We start from the raw sequence: 23,078 nt of genomic DNA, 5'->3' as shown, positions 1-23,078 counted from the left end.
GCAACCTCAAACTCCTGGGCTCAAGCGATCCTTCTGCCTCAGCCTCCTGAGTAGCTGGGACTACAGGCATGTGCCACCATGCCTGGCTAATTTTTCTGATATACTTTTAGTTGTCCAGATAATTTCTTTCTATTTTTTAGTAGAGATGGGGTCTCGCTCTTGCTCAGGCTGATCTCGAACTCCTGACCTCAAGCGATCCTCCCGCCTCAGCCTCCCACAGTGCTAGGATTACAGGCGTGAGCCACCGCACCCGGCCCGGAAAGCAATATTTCTCCCAAGGTCACCACTGCAGTTGCAAAGTGTCATAATCACTGTTTTCTTTGAGTGAGTACTGCTTTCTTTCCAATGACATCCCCAGCCTTGCTTTGTGACTCTCTCCACCTGAAAAAAATTACCACAGAACTTTGTGACTGAGGTCAGAGGCTGTCAAAACTTTGCAGTTTGAAATCCTGTAAGTAAGAATAGAATAATCCACTCTTGCCTGGAAGATCTGGGCCTCGTGAGTCACTTTGACATACAGAAGCAGTTTCAATTTCCAACCTAGATGGAGAACTTCTGGTGGTGTTTTCAGGCACGACACTCCAGATTTATCTAACTCCAAGGCCCTGAGGGATCCAGACCTGGTCCCCCGCACTGCTCAGGCCTGTGTTGTCCCCTTATGCACGGCCTGCTTTCCTTTGAGCCTCTCATCACTGCTCCATTCCCATTCTGCTAAAACCCCATCCCTTCCCAGACCCTATCAGAATCTTATCTTTCTTGGTTTGATGAAATGCCCATCGTTCTTTGGGTGTTTGGTCTCCCTACTACAAGTCAGTAACCTGATTTTGTTAGTCTATTCAGCCCTGGTGCTGTGTATCGGAGGGGCTATTGTGCAGAGTGAGAACCACTGCTCTTTTTGTTTGTTTATTTTTAGAGATGGAGTCTCACTATGATCCCCAGGCTGGAGTGCAGGGGCTATTCACAGTCGCGATCATAGCGCGCTGCAGCCTCAAACTCCTGGGCTCAAAGGATCCTCCTGCCTCAACCTCCCAAGTAGCTGGGACTATAGGTACACACCACTGCTCCCGGCTCCACTGCTCTTTTTTACTACTTTGCAATGAAGGCTGTGGTCTAAACTGCTGTCCAAAGTGAATTCACATAACCAGCCTCAAAGAGAGGAGAAAAATACCCCTAGGTCCTCAAAGAGGTGATTGATTCAGCCTGAGCCACTAAATAATGATAATGACAAAGATAAAATCCAACACTTCCTAAATAGCTTCTAGGTGGCAGGAATTTTAACCATATCATCACTAAAATTCACCACAACCTTGAAATAAGGTGCTGTTATTCTCAGTTTATAGATGAGCAAGCAGAGACTCAAAAGAAGTTCAGTAAATTATGCAGGATAATTAAACAGTGAGTTAGCAGCACAACCAGGATTCAAATCCAGATGTGTGATTCCAGTCCCTGCTTTTTCACACCACATCTTACTTGACCTACAGCACCCTGTGAAAGTCAACCTCTTTGAGTGCACCTATCAGAATCAATCAAGAACCTTCTGAGTTTCAGTAGTTTCCCCAAATATTTGCCCCAAGTGCTCAGAACCTATTCCGGCCGAAAGGAGAAGCAAAACCAGAGAGACGACCGCTGTCATGGACACTATGTGTGCCCGGCACCCATTCTCCCTGTTCTTGCTCTCCCATATTCAGTCCAGTAGCCACCCCCTCCCCACGTAGCCTGTGTGCTTCTGGAGAAACCCCAGGGGATAGGGTAAGAGTAATTGTATAACCTTTGCCACCATGGGTTCAGGAACCCAGCTCTAATTCAATCAACAGGTGCCATTCTCCTGATAAATAGGAATTGGTTCAGGAATAGGCACGTGACCTAAAACAGGCCAAGGAGGCTCATAGCAAGACTTGCTAGCTAAGAGGAGAGCAGAGAAATGGAGTGGGGGTCTTGATTGAACCATGCCTGATCTCCACCCCACCAGTGGACTTTTTAAGTCATATGAACCAATAAATATCACCTTGTAGTATTCAGGTTAGGTTTTCTGTTTCTTGCCAACAAAAGCATCTGGACAGGCAGAGCCTCCTTTGGTGACCAACTGCATCTCTGAAGATGATGTCATATTCTAAGTCACTCATGTGACAACCTCGGGAGTAGGTGAGGGAATCCATCTCTACTCCTAGGGCGCGTGCTGTCAGAGCTGGAGAGCAGAGTCCATTCTCACAAGCTGTTAGGGTTGGAAGAAAATTCAGCCCTTATCCAGAGGCTCTTTCAGGTGACGAAATCGAGGCTGTGAGAAGTGATGAACCAAGTCTGAACACAGGTACTTGGACTCCCAGTTCAGTGTTCTTCCCTCTACACTGTAGCATCTCAGCCTCCTGCTGGACCAGCAGATTATCTCAGGAAACGCTTACCTGGCACAGACGAGCTCTGGGATACCTATCCCATGGCTGCCTGGCCTACTTACAGGCGGCACGGCCACTTCTGTTCCTGGGGACCCTGCACTCTACAGCAGAGAGTCAGCATTTCAGGGGGGCGCTGGGGAGCCACCCATCTTCCCCAATCTCTCATCTTTCTATTTCAAAATGCCAAAGGGGAAGAATCGCTATTATTACATGTGTTATTAAAACACATGACTTGAAAGCCTTTCGTATCTCGAACCTTTCAGAACCCTCCCTTGAAATAGCTGGAGACAGGCCCGCCCCTAATATTTCAGACAAGAGCATATACAGACACCCACATACCGAATGTCTAAATATTTACGTTATAATCAAATGAACAAACTAATTTTTGTTTTTTGGGTTTTCGTTTTTGTTTTTTTTAGAGATGAGGGTTTCACTATGTTGCCCAGGCTGGCCTCAAATCCCTGGCCTTAAGTGATCCTCCCGCCTAGCCTCCCACATAACTGGGACTACAGCCACGCACCACCACTCCTGGCTAAAACTATTAATTAAACACGTTCTGTCTGCTTACCTCAGTAAATACACTTTCACAGGGACGGGAAGGCCAGGTTTGAATTTGGAATTCTGGATTCCACGAAGTCCTGTGACAGCGCTAGAAGAGCAAGGCCCAGCTCCCTGCCTGACCTCTTCCGTTTTACCCTCCGGCCCAACCCACACCGAGAGCGGCCTCATGTGTGTCCATGTGGAAACGCCAGCCGCATCCAAGTCTCATCTATGATCTCTACAAACAGCTTTTCCCTGCCCCCCCAGGCCTGAGTGTGTGCAGGTCACACTCCGGAGGACAGATGTGGGGAAGAGGTCTGCGCAGGCGCTGGAAGCAGGCTCAGGACCACTTAGGTAGGAACTGTGGCTTCCTGGGTGCCTGGAGCATGGTCTAGGAGCGGGGTGTGCAAGCCCATGGACACTGTGCCCTGTGGGGAGGGTCATGGCCAGAGGAAGGCCAGAATGGCACCTTCCAGCCTTAGGAGCCAGGAGAGGGTCCTGCTCAGTCAGGTCCAACGGCAGTCCTGAATCTCCATTCCATCCTGGACAGGGTCCTAACGCAAGGCTGGGGGCAGGGCTGGGCAAGCAAGACAGAGCTTCGTGACTTTGGGCAAGTCTCACTACATCTCTGGACCTCAGTTTCCTCCCTTGTCTCTGAGGGAGCTGGAGTGCTTCCACATTCTAGAATCCTCTGCAGAGATAGGGAAGCAGACTTGAATTCAGACCCCTCACTATCCAGCAATGCTGAGGCACTGGCCCCACGCCCCAAGGAAGAGAGAGCCACAGTGGGGAAATGAACTGCCTTTATTTCTCGATTTCCCATCCGGAAGTCGCAGTGCGATGGTGGAAGCAGCACGGAAGCAACATCTCTGCAGAACCTGCAGGGGCTAAGGGACCCAGACTAGCCAATGCACTCGCCCCTAAAGACTCTGCCCTCGGGCTGACGTCACCCGGGGGAGAAATGGCCACCAACAGACCACCAGCAGATGGCTGCTGGGCCCAAAGCTCCTGCCTGCTGAGTCCCCACGACTCAGACTCATTAAACAGCTATGTACAGAACTCCAGGGTGTCCTTCCGCCTGGTAACGAATGGGCAAATCCCACGTGAGGTCTTCCGTGGGGGCGGACGTCACCTTGGAGATGTGTTTCCACAATAAAGCCAGGCCCCGCGCGGGAGGGACGGGGGTGACAGGCAGCTCGCGGACATGCAGGACTGACAATCCCAGAGCGAGTGAGGAGCTCAGGCACGCAGACGTGAGGACGGGGCTACGCGCCACGCAGACACAAAAGGGGGTCACAGGGCACTCACAGGCGTCAGCGGAAGCGAGGAGAGGGGCCAGGAGAGTGTCCTCGGCCGGGGGGCGCCAGGCGGGGAAACCCAGGGAGGTGTCTTCCCAAGGACCAAGGAAAGCCAACAGCCTGCGCAGGCGTGGACTTGCGGAGGCCACTCTGTGCCCATGAGTCTCCTGGACGGGAAAGGGACATGAGGGACATTCGCAAGACAGAGGTCAAAGAGCAGAGAGCGCCACGAGGTCAAGATGCTGCCAGGGATTTTGAAAGCGCAAGAGCCGCCCTCTGGGCAGCCGGGCGAAGAGGGGCCGCGGCTCTGCCACTGCTCGGTGGCAAGCGGCTGCCGAGCCTCCGCCCTCAGCTGGAGGGCACAGGTCTGGTGGGTTTCTCGGTACTTTTTCACAGTTAAGTCTCTTCCTGGGGGAGCCACATCCACTTGAGTCTGGGCCAGGCTGTGGCCAGCCGAGGGGTCCCTTGGCGGGTCCCAAGCTGTCTGAGCCACACCGAGAGAACGTGCCCACCTCCCTGCTTTGTGGTTCACAGGCCTTGGGACACCCGACGGCCGGCTGCCCCCAGCGAGCGTGCCTGCGCGCCCAGAGGTCAGAGGGGCGGGAGGCCTGGACTCCAGACTCCCCAGATGAGAGATCGAAACAAACTGACGGCCCCAGAGGCCTATGGGTGTCTAACAGTGCTAAGCCAAGTCCACAGCGTGGGTCAGCCACTTTCCGGAAGAGGAAGGGCATTGTAGCGGCTGTCAGGCCGCATGGCAGTGATGGGGGACAGTTCCCAGGTTGGGCATGTGGAAGGTTTTCTGGTCCTTTGGAGTAAGACAGGATGCAGTGGTCCTAAAATTCTTCCATTCAGACTGAGTTAAAAGCACGTCTTAGCAGCGGAAGTTTGTTTTTGTCTCACAAAGGTTGGTGGAGACTGGACCAGGACAGCGCGAAGGCCAGTTTGGTACGGTGAAGACGCTGCTGCCGGTGACACGGGGCGCAGCCCACCTTCTCCACGCTTTTTGGCCCTCATGTGAAGTAGCGGCAGGGCGTGGAGTCGATGTAGCAGTACTGGGTGCACCGCAGGTCTCCATACGACCTAGGGAGGTAAAGACACGTCCTGAGAGGCCACCTCTGCGGATTCTCAGCCAACCTTCCTCCAACTGCCATGGCTGCCGCCTCGCCAAGGGCCAAGGGTTCTATGAAAACTTCTCTCCTTCTCATTTGGGGTGAGGGGCTTGGGGGAGTTGAGTCAGGTCTCTGAGTGTTTTGCCTTGAGCCCCAGCTGAGGGATCTGAGTGGAAGGAGTTGGCAGCCCTGCTCTCAACAGCACATTGACCAGAGAACCACCCCCTGCTCAAGGCCTGAAAGGTTCTGGTGCTGTCGATTAGAGCACACCGTACTGATGCAAATGCTCCGTGTCTGTGCAGCCACTGGCCAGATGTGACTACTGAGCTCTAGAAATACAGTGGTGCTTTCCTGTAGTCCCGGCTACTTGGGAGGCTGGGGCAGGAGGATCACTTGAGCCCAAGAGTTGGAGGTTGCAGTGAGCTATGATGACACCACTGCATTCTAGCTGGGGCCACAGAGTGAGACCCTGTCTCAAAAAAAAAAAAAAAAAGAGGCCTGAGGGGCCAGCACATCCACTCTGGAACCAGGGGAAGAGCAGGACAGGGACTGGCTGTGAGGGAGCAGTCCCCCCTTTTCCCAAGAACGTTATATAACTCTGGTCTGTGAGCATTAGGGGGAATGTGAACCAAGCCCAGAAGGCCACACGCTGGGCATGGAGGCAGCACCTCATGGGGCGGTGGCCCTCAGTTGGCTTGGAAGGAGGCCAGGACATGAGAAGACTTGTCCTGTGTAACGCGAACACCCACTGAGGATTCTAGAAAATAACCAAGAGGTTCTTGGAGGGAATATCTTCTTAGAGGGGCCACAAGCCAGCAAAATGAGATGTTATAGTGGGTATGATCTCACTTGCAGCCACAGGCATGCCCGAGGGGTAGACAGGGTGTTCCAGAGGAGGCTGGTCACATAGACACGTGGATTCATTGAAAGCCCTGATTCCTCTGCCCCCCACTGGGCTTCCCTCCCAGGCCCACAGCCCAGGAAGCTGATGTAACCGTGGGGCACGGGGGCTGTGCGTCCCACAGCCAAGAGTGGAGCTCAGGCTACTGCTCCCCTCTGGGCCCGGGTGGGAGCGGTGGCTACGGTGCCCCAGCTCAGCCTCAGTGGCCCTCAGGCTGTGCTGACTGAGGGGGCCACGTGAGTGTGTGATTACTGCCTGTCTCCCCCCTCAGCAGAAGCTCCAGCTGGGCGGGGAGTACATATTGTGTCATTTGTCACTGTTCCTCAGTGTCTAGAAAGTACCAGGGACGGGAGCGGCACTCAAAAGTATCTGTGAAGGAAAGAAGGAAAGGGGGGGCAGGTAGGGGCGTGGGAGGAGGGAGGAGGGAGGGGTGTCATAATACCACATGGGGTCATCCCTACCCAGGCAGATAGGTCTCACACGTGAGGTGGCCAAAGTCGGAGCCGTCACAGTCTTCCACACCCTCATGCCGGTGACCGTCTCCACAGTAGGCCCGGTGACAGCCTGAGGGGACACAAGGAAGCACAGCCTGAGAAGGGGCAGGGGTGGGACGGGCTTGCCTCAGCCTGCAAGGACCATGTTGCCCAAAGGATTCACCTAGAGCACTGCGCCCCTTGAAGAACCGACCTCTGTTAAGCTTCAGCCTCCCCCGGGGACTGCCCCGCAGGCCCTAGGTCCCACACCCACGTGCTGCGGAACAAGAATAAGGAGGTCCAGGCTCCGGCCCAGCCCCACCACTCACTAGTGAGGGATGGGGAAACTCCATGTCCTCATCTGCAAAACTGGGACGTTGACACTGCCTCCCCCGTGGCCCACGGGGGCGTCAGGAGACTGTGGAGTATCAGGCACCAGTGAGGGGGCATGGTGGCTCTTGTCTGTCAACAGAGAGCTTCAGGGAAGGGGACACTGAGGGGCCCAGGCTTGTGTCCCCAGGGAGCTACACGATCTTCAGCAAAGACCTCTGTTCTCACACGCAGGGAGGGTCTTGGAACACGAACCCACCCTCAATTTTACAGGGCACAGAGGCACTTCTGACTGTGAGAGCTCCCACTTGACAGTGTCTGCACCGGAGGCGGAAAGGACTCCAGGCAAGGCCAGCTCCTAGGGGTCGCCATCCTGGAGTCGCTGAGGGGCAGCGCGGCATCTTCCCCTGTACCCACCCTTGGGCGCACCTTCATCACTCTGCACTGTCATCCTTCCCCTGAGCTGCTTGAGGGCAAGGACCACGACTTTGCCTCCATACACACCCAGCCCTGAGCCCGAGCTTGGCTCTGCAGAGGATGGGCTTAAAATGCCAGTTCTGAATGTCCTCAGTGAACGGATGCTGGACCCGTGCTGCATCCAGACAACCCACGCCAGTGTTAGCTCAGACTCTGTAAAGACTCGCACAGCCAGCACGTCACACCTGCTGCACAGCCGAGGGAGCGAGGCTCAGAGCGGTAAGCCGCCCACCACCCGGCCCACTCAGTGTGCCTCTGCTCTGCGCCCCAGGGTGCGATGGTGGCTCTCAGAGCCCACATTCACATCATGTCCTGACTTTAAAGCGCATGCTTTCCACCTCACCTCTTGCTTTTGTCACCTGGTTTTAAAACAAACAACAAAAAAGCAAACCTCCAGCGCCTGCTGCCTGCCTGGCTGGGCAGCACCCGTGAGGACGGCAGCTCTAGCTGGCGCCCTCCCCTCGCAGAGGGCGCTGCTGCTAGAGCTCTGCTGGTAAAAGCCAATCCTCAGTCCTCATTCCCTTTGCCTTTCACTCCTGCATGCAAAGGGAGAGCCCATCACCTTTGTCTCTTGTTCCTGAAACACGGGTTTTTCCACAAAGTAGGATTGGGAGGCCCTGCTGGCTACACTTGGGGGTAAGGAAGGCCTCGATGGGGACAGGATGCTTGACACCCACCCCCGCCACCCCCCACCGCCGCTGCTGGAAGAGTTAACGTTTGGCCTGAAATTGGGGCACAGGGACACAAGGGAGCCCGGCTACACCCTCCCTGGCTCTAGAATGGTCCCAAACCACCAGAGCTGGTGTCCAGAGCTTGCCCCAAGCCCCACCCCACTGGCTGTTCAGGCCTCAGGTCCTCCTGGGCTGGGCCTCACTCACTGATGCAGTCGTCACCCACATTGCTGTTACCGTCGTCACACTCCTCCCCAGGCTGCAGGACCCCGTCCCCACAGGTGCTGTGCTGGTCTACAGCGTAATCCACAGGGTAGAGAGGGGTCAGCTGGCCAAAGAAACACACAGCGTTAACTGGAGGATGGTGCCTGGGCAGCCGCAAGGCAGGGAGGTCGTCAGCATTGGGGACAGACGCTCTGGGTCCAGGGGGCACTGCTGGGCGGCATCCCTTGCCTTCCTCCTGGGGGACTGGGAAGGGTGTTGCCCGGAGCTCTGTGGCTGGTGGTGCTGGGTCAGATCAAGACGGCAGCCTGGCAGTGCAGGAATGTGGAGACCACCTGGAACCTTGGCTCAGAGAGGAGCTTCTATTTGGGGGTGAAGGGCATGGAAGCTGCTCAGAAAAAGTGGGAGGAGGATGCTTAGCCCTTCCACGGAGGCAGACGGCAGAAAGCTCCGCCTCAGGCCCGATGCGTGGCCTTCCCTTCCTGTAATGGATGCGGCCTTTTCCTGGGCAGGGGGAGGTGGGGTGTGTCCTGAGGTGCCCGCCTGAGGGTACCTGGATGGGGAGCCAGCCAAGGCTGTCCTTGAAGTACAGAGATCTCTGGTCTCTGCGGAAGGCAATGGCGTTTTGGGTGTTCAGCCTCTCGAGCTCTTCCTGGTTGTTGACCACAAAAATCTGACAGAACACACACCGGTGAGGATTCCAGAAAACACTTTCACAGGGGCAGGGAAAAGCTGGCCTGGTGAACAGTGGCAAGGGGGATGACACGCTACACCCTGGCATTCCTTCTGAAGTGGGGAGGAAGATCCTGGTTCCTAACCTTCTCAATCCTGTGTCTAATGTCTGAGTTTGAAATTAAAACATCTGCTGTGCTTTAACATTTTTAAACATTTTGAATGTTCCCAAAACTTAAATTAAAAGGTGATGTCATACAGTCAAGTAATTCAGCATCTGAAAATGATTCTTAAAAAAATTATCATGCTCAGAGTTGTTCATTACGGGGTTATTTACATTAGCAAAAAGCTCGGGAGCACCCTATCAACATCCAACCACAGGGCAGTGGTTAAACTACTCCAAGCACACCACACGATGGGTGAGTGACTACGCATCCACTCAGATGATGTTTCTGGCGGATTGATGTCCAGGGTTTACTTCAAAATAATCCAGGGGAGGGTGGGCAGTAGTGGGCAGGCATAAAGAGGAAACAAGGAAACAAGGCTAGCCATGAGTTGGTAATTACTGAAGCTGGGTGAAGGGTACGTACATGTTGATTACACTACTTACTCTGCTTTTATATTGATTTGAAATTTTCTATCATAAAAAGTTTAAAATGATATTTATAGAGTGTAGAAACATGGCAAGATTTCAACTGAGATACCTAGAGTACATTTTTATATAATATAATCTCAACCATATAAACATTATTCTTAAAAACAGACAAAGAAAATACCTCAAAGGGGACCCACAACCAAATGGCCAATTTGGTTTTCTTCTTTTGATTTTCCAATTTCCTACAATGAGTGTCTACCCAGAGTAATGGAGGAAAATCAATTTTACTGAAAGGATTTTACAAAGCGCTAAGAGGATCAGATGAGAGGTCCTCATGGATAATCACCCCAGTCTTCTCCCAGAAAGCCTTACCACAGGAACTCGCGGGGAACTGGGCCCATACACGGATTCCCCGTAGGAAGGGTTATTCACATTCACAGGGGGTCCACAGAGACATCTTCCTGGAGGCCCGGGAAATCCTCTTTCCCCTTTGGGTCCCATGACAAGTTGTCCTAGGAAGCAACAGACTGCTGTGTTACTAGAGCCAAGGAAGAGAAAACCTAGCAACTGAAGGAGATGTGAGTAACCTTTGCAACAGAAAGAAGGTTAAAGTGCACAGCATTTCAAGATAAGCCTGAGGGAGAGGTTCAAAGAGATGCTCTTGATCCAAGATGTGGAGGAGATAAGGTAAGAAAAATAGCTGGTTGGAGGCCTAGCTTCCTGCTCCTTCCTGCCTTGAAGACAGACAAGATATCTGGTGCTGCAGCAGCCATATTGTGACCATGAAGTAACAAGTATGAGAAGATAAGCCAACGCGCAGGAAAGACAAGGGCTCATGAGGCCTGGGGCCTGACAGTGACAGTTAGAGGCTGAAACAAAGCCAGCTACTGTCCACATCTGCATTTCTTTATTGGAGAAAAACAATGCCCTATTTGTTTGTTTATTTATTTATTTTGGAGACAGAGTTTCACTCTGTTGCCCAGGCTAGACTGCTGTGGCGTCAGCCTAGCTCACAGCAACCTTAAACTCCTGGGCTCAAGTGATCCTCCTGCCTCAGCCTCCCAAGCAGCTGGGACTACAGGCATGCACCACCATGCCCAGCTAATTTTTTCTATTTTTTAGTAGAAACGGTGTCTCACTCTTGCTCAGGCTGGTCTCGAACTCCTGAGCTCATACAATCCTCCTGCCTCAGCCTCCCAGAGTGCTAGGATTATAGAGCTGAGCCACTGTGCCTGGTCATATTTGTTTAGACCGTTATTAACAGGGGGCTTCTGGCAGATGAGCACATCGCTGACTGATAACTTTTGTTGTTTTTTTTAATTTTGCTTTTCTTATATATAGGACCTTTAGAGGGGAATTCTGGATGTGGGCTTCTTTAACTTCTTCAGGAAGAAAATGGAACATTAGTATATGCTCAGCCCACTTACTCTCCCTTGGTATTGAGAAAAGTCAGAAAATGTACTGAAAAAATATGATTAGAAAATTTATTCCCTGGCCATATAGGAGAACTGCTAGGGTGGTAGGTCTCACCTTGACATTTAAAGGCCCTAATACCCAGGCCACATCCCGGACCAATTCCATTATGTCTTCCAAGAATAGAACCTAGACATCCATGCTTTCATGTAATTAATTAATTAATTAAATTTATTTATTTAAACATGCCACTTTAGCATAAGGGAACCATACTTTTTTTTTTTTTTTTCCTAGGCAGGGTCTTGCTATGTTGCTTTGGCTAGAGTGCAGTGGCATTGTCATAGCTCACTGCAACCTTAAACTCCTGGGCTCAAGTGATCCTCCTGCCTCAGCCTCCTGAGTAGCTGGGACTACAGGCACGCGCCGCCACGCCCAGCTAATTTTTCTATTTTTTGTAGAGACGGGGTCTTGCTCTTGCTGAGGCTAGTCTCGAACTCCTGGCCTCAAGCGATCCTCCCAAAGTGCTAGGATTATAGGCATGAGCCACTGCGCCTGGCCGGGATCCATACTTTTAAAAGCTCTCAAGATGATTCCAATGTGCACCAAGGCTGAGAATTGCTGGTCTAGAGAAGTGATCTTTGCACAGGCCATTCCCCCGCCAGATCACCCTGCCTGCATGCTCCATCCCTCTTCTTCCCAGGTGCCGCCTAACTACTTTCTGATTTGGGTTCAAACGTCACTTCTCTGAGGAAAGCCCTTTTGAATCCTCACGCTCTGTCATGTTCACCCCAGATACAGTTTCATGGTTCCCTATCCCTTTCCTTCCCAGCACTTATCTCTGCAGTCAAATGCTCTACTCCCGAACTATATCCCCATCAGCACTTGTCTAGGTTTGTAATTCTATATATTGTGAAATTATTCAATCGAGGTCTATCTCTCTTAGTAGAACGTTGGCTCTGGCAGACAGGGGTGGTGCCTGTTTTCACCCCCAGGGCTTGGCACATAGTAAGGGCATGGCACATGAATGAATGAATGAGTACAACTAATTGATGAGAAAAAGTCTTTGGAAAAAGCTAGAAGTCACACTCCGGCTGGCAGAAAAGCACTAGAGCAAGAGCCCTTGGATAGGAAGAGAAGAAAAGATGGGGAATGAAAAGAGAAGTAAGGACCCCTTCTCCTGGGAAAATAAGGAGGGATTTGGAGACCAGCCAGTCCCTGGGTAGTATGACTACTTATGATTGAGGTAGTACGACATCTGGGGCAGCCGGGAACTGGGAACGCAGTTCCCAGATCCCAGAGGGTAAGAAATGAACTAACCCCAGGGGTGAGATCTGGCCAGCACCCCAGAGAAATAGCTGTAGTTGGAGGAGACCCCAACAGAAAGACCCCAAGACCCTGAGCCTTCCTGAGCTGGTTGACAGATATGCCCAAGATCAGAATGCTGACAGCATGAGGGACAGGGAGGTTTGCCATCTCATGCCAAGCTATGGTTGTTTGTTCTAACAAGAAGTATAAATACAATTCTGTATTTATACAAGCTCCAGTCTTGTGTTCTGATATTTTCAGAAGAGGCCAAAGAGTCAGATGCTCTATCAGCCTAGGAACAGTCTGGGTAATTACACGCTTGGGGAAATTGAGGTGGGAAAGCTCTGTAACCAAGAACGTGAGAGTGGCACTGGGGCAACCTTACAGAAGGCTTTGTGACCCCAACAACTCTTCCAGAACCATGGCCCAGAGCCAGTCAGGAGTCTGTCGCATTAGCCAGCTAATTAATGGTGAGGCTGAGATTTGAATTCACGTGTGGCTTAATACTGTGCCGTTCAAAAGACAAACGTCCAAGAATATTGATGCTCTCAGGAAGCCGGCAATTCCCAGGTACCTCGCTGATTCACTTATGTATCGTCTGGGTGCAGGAAGGCATCAGCCAAATTTGTGATTCGATTATTGCAAATTACATCCTGAAGGCATTTGCCTTTGTTCCCTCCCCACCCCCAGCCCCTCTTTCCCTGTAACTTGGGTAATTAACACTCCCACCCGCTCCACCTCCCCCGGCACCATCTGGTCCCACAGGGCTGGGCACCAGAACCCCAGGGGGCCTCCTGACAGGACGTGGCAGGGAGCCTGCTGCCACCACTGCAGTTTCCCTGCAGCTTCCTCCCAGCTGTTGGAGGGCATCCGTTACCCCTGCTTTCTGCCAGGCTGGGCTGAAGGGCACAGCAACCTGAACTTCCCCGCCTGGCCTCTGGGAGCTCGTCCGTCTGTGGGCCTGGCCTCACCACCACGCCCTGTGGCCCGAGCACCCAGCACTCCCTTTTTGCCCAGGGAGCCTCCCCTTCCATCAGCTGCCTCAGTGGAGCAGGTCAGGAGAGGGGAATCCGGGGAAAGGCAGAGGAACCAGCTCGACAACCTCCAGAGGCTGCCTGGCCGGTGGGGAGTCAGAGGAGTCACAGACCGATCCTGAACCAGAGTGGCCACCAGTCAGCTCTGTGACCTTGTGAAGTCACTCCTCTCTGAGGCTCAAGGTTTGTGTCTAGAAAGGGAGGGATGGACTAGACCAAGGGAGTTAACCTGCGGTCTCTAGAGCCGAAGGACACCCCCAGATGGATCTGGGTCAGGGGTTCTGGAACCCTGGGAAATAGTGTGCAGAATCTTGGGTGTAGGTGCACACATTTTGTCCTGAGAGTGGGTTTAGGACTTTTATCAGACTCTCAAAAGTAGCATCAGGAATCACTTTGGGGACCTAACCCAACTCCAGATAATTATCTGACTGATCCCAGGCACAAGGATGTCTCTTTTAAACTTCTTCCTCTCCTTCTCTTCCCACCCCTCCAAAATTTTTCCAAAGAGCAGGATTATTGCCCCATTTTTCCTCTTTTCCCTCTTCAGCCCCCTCACTCTGGAAGGCTTCTCAGAAAGGAAGTGACACAAAGGAAGGCATAGGGAGGGGACATCAGTCCACAGAGATGGCCCACGCCCTGCCTGGCTGCTGGCTGTAACCCAACAATTCCTCCAGAGCCTCGGCCCCAGTGCCATGGAGGATGTGCAGCTGACTCAGACGCCAACCCTGCCCTCAAGGAACTTGCTGCCCAGCAGGAAGATGAAACACCTCTGCAGAGAGCAGTTACCATTGGAGGGAACATAACAGCAGTGTGCAGCCTGGATTCAGGGAGGGTGACCTATCTTCTTATGGGCCAAGGAAGGCCTTATTGATGAGAGAGCCTTGAAGGAAGCACAGGCTTTTGTTGGGTGGACACAGGGTGACAGGAGTGCCATATCAGGCTGTGTGGACCCAGAGAGAGCACCGGAGTAGGCTACAGCTCAGCAGAAAGCAGGGTGTCCACTGAAGGGCAGAGGGCAGTGAGGCCAGGGTCTGGCAGAGGGTGGGGTGTTGGAGGCGAAAGGGAGGTGGGCATACTGGGCAGAAGAGAAGGAGCCAGAAGGCCAGGGGGAGAAACTAGGACTCTACTGGGACTGCTAAAAGGATGGGATTGCAATACACCAAAGACGGACAAGACCCAACATTGGGCACCTGAGGAGCTGCTGACAGCCCTGGGCCCCGCCCTTCTCATGCAACCCCTGGCCCCAGGAGGGAAGCAGAGTTCTAGTCAGATGAGGGCTGGCCTTCGTCGCTTCAACACAGTGAGACCATTAAGGTCTCAGTCTGCAAAGAACCTCTCTATGCATCCACCTGCCCCATGCCTCTGCACTATTCCTCAGTTTCTCGAGCACCTAAGCACCCCAAGGGCCCAAGAGAGTCCCTTCCAAAGGCAAAACTCAGGCTTCAGGCCAGGTGCTCCTCCTCTGGGTTTGCAGTTCACAGTCATGGGCCTCCAGGGGGATGTCATGCATGCCAGAACCAAGGAGGACGAGGCCTAGTTGAAAGGACCGTACCTAGGTCATCCAGCCAACTCGCACAGAAACAGATTATGGAGTGTGGACATGTGGCCTGGGCTGCATCTCAAATCTAGTTCTCTTACCAACATGGAGGGTGTGGCAAGATAAGTTATTACCATATGAATTGACGTGTGTTCTCCCAGTATTTCCTCCTCTCCCAATTTCAAAAACGTAGCGAGACTCTCTGCTTTCTTGTCCTTGCTAAAAGCAGGCACTATCTGAAGACAAAGTTGCCTTTCTGCCTTCTGTTCTCAGGAGGGCACAGCTCCTAATTGGATGTTGGTATACGAGGAGGATGGGGAGGGAGGGGGCCGGGGGGTGGAAGACGAGAGATTTCCCCAGACATGAAGAGGATAAGGACCCTCGTCCCCTGAGGGAGAGACAAGGTCTCAGAAAGAATGGCTGTGGGTGCTCCTTGGGAAGCTGAATTGTAGGGACCAAGATCCCTAGCCTTGGAAGCATTCCAATAACCACTCATGGCATGAGGACACCAAGTATCCATGGACCACAGGACCTGGACAACAGGGTAGAACAAAGGCTGGAGGGACCTTCCCTGACATTTTTCTGTCATAATTCACCAGGATCTTTGTCCAACCCTTTTGCAGCAGTTGGAGGAGTGGTGAGAACTCCAATAATGCCTGAGATGGAATTTTCCTGCCATCCTGGGAGGCTGCACTCTCAGAGTCAGCTTTAATTTGGTTTAGACAAAATATGACATTTCTTGCCCATCCTGTGATGTCGCTGAAAATATATTCTCATAAACATGGGGGGAAAAGTAAATTATGGAATTTTAAAATTTCTTCATTGTTTTAAAAAGTTGGAATAAAAAGTGTTTGTTTCCTTCTGCACAACTGAGGGCAGAAAATCCTGCGCAGTGAGCAAACAGTCTTCTTGGACCTAGAGATGCCGTCTTTATTCAGATGCTGTACTGCGAAAGGCCTTGCGAGGAGCTGACAAGGGAACTGGTTAAAGGGCTTCCCTAATCAAACCAGACAAGGTGAAACAAGGTAGCGGCGTACCCATGCCCTCTTCCATTGCAGAATTTTTATTTTTTAAGGAATTTCTTTCTATATTCAATGCACACAAATAAGGACTCTTTCATAACATTGTAAGATAGAAAAATCTGCAAATGTCATCTTTACTTCTAGGTTTAAGAGAATTGTTTGGAGGCATGAAACATGTTTTTCTAGAAAAGGATGTTAGTTGATGAAATATGTGCCTGTTGTTTTTCACTTAAAGTATAAATGACATCATCGATGCCACTTTTTTTCTTTTTCTTTTCCCTATTTGTTCTCCAAAATGCTAAAATAAATCCAGAACAGCATTTACCTCTCTTGTATAAAAGTTGAATGAGCTAAATTGTAGAGAAAGTATAAAGAAATTAAAATGCCTCTGGCAGTTTGTAAAAACTTGAAACACAAGGCAGAGCTCTGCTGGCATCTCCTTGTGCCGTCTCTGCAGAAGCCGGCCAGGAGTGTGACAGGACATCAAGTGAAGCAGGGTAGCTCTTACCTGCAGACGCGGGACCCGGGGGTCCTGGGGGGCCTGGACGGCCAGGTGGACCAGAAGACCCAGGCTTGCCGGGTGGGCCCATAGCTCCACTGTCTCCCTTCTGTCCCTGACCGAGAGAAGGGCAGAACCCGTTATGATGGCATGACATAGCAAACTTCCTTCTCCATTTGTCTATAAATCAGGGACCACCTTGCGCTTAGGGGCAAGAGCCCAGGGCAGGATGCAGCCCCACAGGTCTTGACCACCAAGCTCCTAAAAAGCTCAGGGCAAGTGACAGTCGACATAGTGATGGTTACAAGTTTGCAGACCTTAGTTCTTGCTCTGTCCTAAAAATATGACACATGACAGCTGAAAGGAATCAATCGAATCCATGCCCTGCCCTGGGCAGATGAGGAAACTGAGGCTCAAAAAAGAGCAGCATTTAATGTGAGTCACCTAGCATCGATGTGGCAGAGTGGGGCCTAGAACTCAGGCCTCTGCCTGCTCGACAGGACCACTTTTATTCACCAAGAGAGCTGTTCCCATTCAACGGCTTCCTGTTGCTCCTGAGAGAAAGACATCGCTCCTTACTTCAGTCTATGATGCCCTGCATGGCCGGGCTTTCCAGACTCATTTTGGTCTTTTTGGTCTTCAAGAGCACCATGCCTGCTACTCCCCTTCTCAAGACCCTTCTCTCTGCCCCAAACTCGTCCTCCTCCCCCCTGCTTAGTTAACTGCCGCCCGCCCTCTGACTCTTAGTTCAAATGTCCTCATGGCAAAGCCTTCCCTGACCTTCTCAGACTGAATCAGTTCTCCCCACCCTGGGCTTTCATACCTTGGCCCTTTTCCTTCATGGCATTTATCCCAGGTCAGAGCATATAGATTATCTGTGTGGCAATTTCATCAATGTCTCCCCCTGAGACATAAGCTCCCTGTGGGCTTGAATCTGTCTTTTCACCTCCCTTCCCCAGAGGAAATGAGGGAGAAGAGAAACACTGAAAACACAAAGGGGAGGCAACTTTTCTGACCTGTAAATGTAGAATTTTCACCTTGACTATGAGACCCTGGATAACTCATGTCATTGCTCTGTGCCTCAGTTTTGTCATCTGCAAAATGGTAAATATACGCCCACAGAGGTTTATTGTGAGACTAACAAAGATCTCAAAGATGAAAATGTTTGCCTAGAACAAAGGGCTATGTGGGGCAAGCCAATTGTCGTAGCAACTAGCCTGGTTTCATCTGTTTCACACGGTTAAAGAAGTCCTGGCCAGGTGCAGTGGCTCACGCCTGTAAGCCAAGCACTTCGAGAGGCCGAGGCAGGAGGATGGCTTGAGGCCAGGAGTTCGAGACCAGCCTGAGCAACATAGCAAGACCCAATCTCTACCAAAAAATACAAAATTAGCCAAGTGTGGTGGCACATGCCTGTAGTCCCAGTTACTCGGGAGGCTGTGGCAGGAAGATCGCTTGAGTCCAGAAGTTTGAGGTCATAGTGAGCTATGATCATGCCACTGAACTCCAGCTTGGGCAAAAGGGCAAGACCCTGTCTCTCAAAAGAAAAATCCTGAAGAAGTGCCGCTTTCTTAAAGAGAAGGACATCTGTGGCTACAGCCATTCCACATGGAGTGTCCTCTTTGCTGCCTGCTCTGGGGCTTCAGCAGCACAGGTCAGGCTCTCGGTTCCCCCTCAAGGCTGCCTTTGGGAGAGACCCCAGAAACCCAGGCTGGCACATGCTGTGGGCTCTTCCCCCAGGCCTAATCAGGGCAGTGATTGATGCTGACATCTTTGGCCTGGCTCTCCTTACTATACTTGTGCCTTGGCAGGCTTGCCCACCTGATGAAACATAATCTTCCCCAAGTCTGGGAAGCGGGCATGCGGGGACTCCTTTCCAGTCACAATGATGACATGTGACCTGCCACCTTGTCAACATTGCCCTGGGGGCCCTCTCGGTAATGTCCAAGGAGCTCTTAAATTCTTAATACGGGACCCGTGAGGTCAGACTTTATTTCCAATTCCATCCTTATGGAGGGAGTTCTTAAGCCTTAGCCCAAGCTGAAGCATTCCATGCAGTAACCAAGATGGGTCCCAGAATGGCAAAGGAAGTCACACCGTCTTAATATAGCCACAGTTAAGGCTTGTTTTTCTAACAGCCATGTCAGCTGGCTCTGAGCACAGGAAGTGCCAAAGCTTGAAGGAGCTGGAAATGTTCCTCAGTTCTAACACCAGCAGTAATGGAATATTCCGCTTATCGGTCATCTGCTCAGAATGACCCATGTCTTTCCTGGAAAGGTATTCTTTACTCCTTATTTTTCATGAAGTTGGGTGGTCTCTCTTAAGGAAGTTGCTCTGTCTCCATAAACTCAAGGTTTTATAATGAAGTCCACAGCTGCTTTCCTGGGCCTGCCCAAAGGCAAGTCCTCAAACATGAAGGCGATTGAGAGAAGTGATGTGGGGAAAAGCTGGGCTCGACTCTCCGATTTCTTGCCCTGGCTTTGAAGCTGGCTTAGCTGAGGGGTCTTGGGCAATCAACTCCACCTCCCTGGCCCTCAGCCTCCTTGCGAATAAACTGAGGAGATTGGATTAAGTGGCCTCTAAAATCCTTCTGGCTTCAAAATTCTATTCTGAAATCCCTTCTGGATTTCTGATTCCTGGTTTTGGATTGACTTACAATAACCTCCAGAAACTCAGCACCACTGGCCTAACAGACACTGGGTATATAAGACTCTACACTAGGAAATTAATTCATGATAAAAAGAGAGTACCATGGCTGGCTTCCAAGGCTGACCATGCAAAGAGCTGTCTCTTCTAGTCAGACAGCTATTCCAGAGTGACTGGAAGGACACGAGGATTTGGAGCACATTCAGGTTGTTTATAACATCTTGTAGAAAGCTTGAGCTAACTTTCCTAACTTCTTTGAGCTCCGAGGTGTGGTTTTGGTGTAGTTTTTAAAACTACTGCAACTGAATCAATGTCAGCAGGGTCACGAAATAGGTTTTTTGGCTTTGGCTGTCACCAGAAAAAGACAAACACTGCCCAAGAAAAGTACTAAAGGACAGAAGCCAATAGGCTTTTTGAACCCCAAGCATAAAATATTCTAGATGGAAGTCATCAGCAGGGGAGATAGTGATAAAGAAAAGATTCTTCCCTGCCCCATTTTTTTCTTCCTTTTCTGAGCCCAGTGTGGAGGAAATTGCTATCTGTGGCGTCATTGTGAAGCCATGACCATGCTACCTATTGTAAAACTTTGAAAACTGGGCTGGAATATTATGACTTCAAAAGTTAGTGTGCAGTCTGAATTACCCAGGTTGGAGCCTATGTAATTTCTACATTTACTTGGAAAAGACCAGAATTGGCTTTGCCATGTTACTGTGGTTCTGAACCCTGACTACACATTAGAATCACATGGACAGCTTTTAAAAACACCATGCTGAAGGCCCATTCCAGGGCAACTATGTCAGTCATTGGGACAATGAGAGGCACACCTGGAACTATGGCCATTGCACCAGGTGTGGGAGAGCTGTACATCTGTAGTTAATCAACCCCCCAGGTGAGTCTGATGTAAGATAGAGTTTGAAGACCACAGATCTAGCCTAAGGAAATAATTAAAAGAATAGAAAAAGCTTTGTATAGAAAGATGATCACCTCTCAGCCTTATATGTAATTTGGTTAGGCATCTCTTGTCTAAGCAATCTATTATTTACTCATTTGCTAAAATGAGATGCAGACATTTAAAAAAGATGTTTAAAAACTCTTAATTAATGTCTTACAGTAATAAGCAAAAATGTGCATATTGTGGTATTAATTTAAAAATTTAGGATCCAATAATAATGTAATGCATGTAAAAAAACCCAAACAACTAGAAAGTATAAAATAAATAATACTGGAAGGAAATATACCAAAATGACACTATAACCACCAACAGTGATTATGCCCGGATATTAGGTCTTTAGATGATTTCCTCCCTATATTTCTGAAGTTTCCAAGTTCTCTGTGATGATTGTATATTACATTTATAATAGGAAGGGAGGTAAAAAGTCAACAAACTGACAACTAAAACAGTAAAGGGACACATCTTCTCTCAGGAGCGCCTGTTCATTAGGGAGAAGTCTGGACATTTCTCCAAGGCACCCAACACAGCCCTCGAGCCAGCCAAGGCAAATGCATCTTCCTCGCTCCTCCCCCTGTCCCATCACCAGGCTTAACACAGAGCCTGCTGACCAGCAGGAGTTCAGAACGAACAATTTCCCTAAACCCTTAATAAATCCAATAGAAAAGGTCACTTATAAGTTGGGGGCCTGAGTGGGGAAAAAACCACCCTGCTGTTGAGACCCAGAAGACCCTTCAACAGCAGGGAACTACTATCTGGGCTCTTCTTCAATCCCCCATTTGTGTCTGGGACATTGAGGCAAAAAGCAGATTTTCTGGGTAAATGACCACATCTGGCTTCCATTCCCAGCTGCTGGAGTTAACATAGACTTGTTCTTATCCACTCTTGCATCTGGCCTTGGGCACAGTCTTAATGGAGCATCCTGTCCTATCTGCCTCAAACTATGGCTAGCCTAGAGATGCCAGCAGCTTCTGGAAGTGGTGCTGGTTCTGTCCAACAGCCCAGAGGGCGCTGGCGTCTGGGTCTATGGAATAGCTCTGACTGACCCCACCTGGGTGCTGCTCCCCGCACCCCCAGGTCAGGAGGTTCTGGGATCCTTACCTGCTTGCCTCGTTTTCCTGGTCTTCCTGTGGGTCCTCGGTGTCCTGCTATCCCAGGCTCACCCTTTGGACCCATTTCACCCTGGAGAGAAGATAGAGAAGCAGGAGAGGAATTAGGACATGTGGACCAGGCACACTTAGGCAGGTCTGTCCAATCATTGGCTACTGGATCTTTCCAACGCTTTCCCAGCTGGGCTGCTCTGGGAGACTGGGAAGTGATGAAGTCATGAGAAAGGCAGACACATCTTTTAAGAAAGAGGAAGAAAGAAGGTAACCCTGGATGGCTTATTTATTATCTGACGGAGACAGCTGCGGGGCAGCACACATTTTGGTGGTGAAACAGGGGGGCGGGGGGAGATAAACCATCATCCAGAATAGCCAAAGTGGGAGAGTAGGAGGCTTGAGCAATGCAGTCACATGTGTGCCTGTGACAGTACAGCTGTCTGGGGGAAATGCTTTTCCTTCTAGTTGAAATTTTATGTTGTGCTTTGTTATGTTTTGTTTTTGGCACAATTCAAATTTAGAAGTTTTTGAGCGATTTGACACAGTTTTGCCAACTATCATCTTTGGGAAGTTTCTGCTCATTTAATGGTGTTTACTTGGGATTATCCATTTTCCCACTCTTTAGTAAACATTGGTTTGAGTTCCAGCTCACTTCTATTTGATTTAGATGAAAACTCTTTTTGTGGGGAGAGATGTTTCAAAGGTATGTTCAAATATTCAATATAATTATTGAAAAAGGCTTGGAAAACTATGTAAACAATATTCCTGTTTGATAAGCCTATGTTGAACTTTCAGAACCAAATGCACCGACTACAGGATTTCATAGTTTAAGGTTAATCTTTTGCAAAACCCATTTCTCCGTCTTAGTTTCTCTCCTTCTTCTATTATACATGTTCTTCTAGGATTCCAGCCCCGCTTACTGTTTCTTTGAGTCATGAACCCACAAGGCGCATCATTCCTATCTCCAGTAATCCCCCGACAGCCCAGAAAGCACCACCAACAAGATAAGCTTAGCAATTGCAACCATGACCGTTTCTGTTAGTCAGCAGCCAGTGCCCATGAGGAGCTGCCCAGCCACTCAGAGAGAACAATAAACACCCAGGAGCCTTTCCACGTGGAGGTCAGAGAAGGTTAGACACAATGGAAAAGTCCAGGGAACACCAGTAGACAGAAAGGATCAAGCATAAAGCTCTGAAATTACCTGTCAGCTCAGCCAATGTAGTGAATTTGTCCCTACCCAAGCCACCAGTATCTTGCCCCATCAAGAATTGTCCTTAAATCTGTGATTTCTTTCCAACTCATGCACCCTTCAGCATTCTAGGCAGTGAGAGAATGTGAGAGGACAGGGTGGTTTCTATGTGACCATGGATATGTTTGTACAATTTTCCCTTGGCTGTTTAGAGGGGCTCAGGGAATATCTTGTTTGCCTGGGAGAAAACAGGAGCAGAAGCATCATAAATTTTTTTAAGAGATTTCAGAAGGAAGTGTGGCCCTTCTCTACATCAACTGGAAGCAGCCAGTAATTTCTTGATCTAATTTCTCTCCTAAGACATAATTATGGTTATCATATCAGCTCTGTCTTAAAACTGCCTGACATGAAAGGGGAAGAAAACTCTTTAGATGGCAAGTCTAGAAATGGTGCAGAGGCCAGAGAAGCTGTCACACTTAATTTTACAGTAATTTATCATTCTTCAATGTTCACTGTTTTACTGAATTAATTTTATTTTAAATATTTACTGTCATAGATAAGTGGATAGATAGACACTTGGATTCAGAAAAGTGATTATCTAAGGAACTTTTAGACTAATATTATTATAATTAATTTTATTTTAAATATGAACTGTCATAGATAAGTGGATAGATAGACACTTGGATTCAGAAAAGTGATTATC

The 23,078-nt window shown here is 49.9% G+C and overlaps 1 protein-coding gene across 3 annotated transcripts in view; it reads right to left on the bottom strand.

Annotated features, from left to right (window-relative positions):
- Positions 1-4,592: 4,592 nt before the first annotated feature.
- The window catches only part of COLQ (collagen-like tail subunit (single strand of homotrimer) of asymmetric acetylcholinesterase), a 58,877-nt gene continuing 40,391 nt past the window's right edge, over positions 4,593-23,078 (bottom strand). For all 3 annotated transcript variants that reach the window (XM_012664186.1, XM_012664200.1, XM_012664192.1), the window contains 7 exons: positions 21,185-21,265; positions 16,501-16,606; positions 10,054-10,193; positions 8,968-9,087; positions 8,400-8,520; positions 6,703-6,805; positions 4,593-5,311 (listed from right to left, as the gene is read on the bottom strand). In XM_012664186.1, coding sequence (XP_012519640.1) covers positions 5,242-5,311; positions 6,703-6,805; positions 8,400-8,520; positions 8,968-9,087; positions 10,054-10,193; positions 16,501-16,606; positions 21,185-21,265 — 741 coding nt within the window. In that variant the 3' untranslated portion in view covers positions 4,593-5,241. The remainder of the gene's footprint in view (positions 5,312-6,702; positions 6,806-8,399; positions 8,521-8,967; positions 9,088-10,053; positions 10,194-16,500; positions 16,607-21,184; positions 21,266-23,078) is intronic.

The sequence above is a fragment of the Propithecus coquereli genome, unplaced genomic scaffold, assembly GCF_000956105.1.
Source record: "Propithecus coquereli isolate 6110/MARCELLA unplaced genomic scaffold, Pcoq_1.0 Scaffold12, whole genome shotgun sequence".
NCBI lineage: Eukaryota > Metazoa > Chordata > Mammalia > Primates > Indriidae > Propithecus > Propithecus coquereli.
Note: the sequence above shows the minus strand (reverse complement) of the source record. Positions and strands in the feature narration are given on the sequence as shown.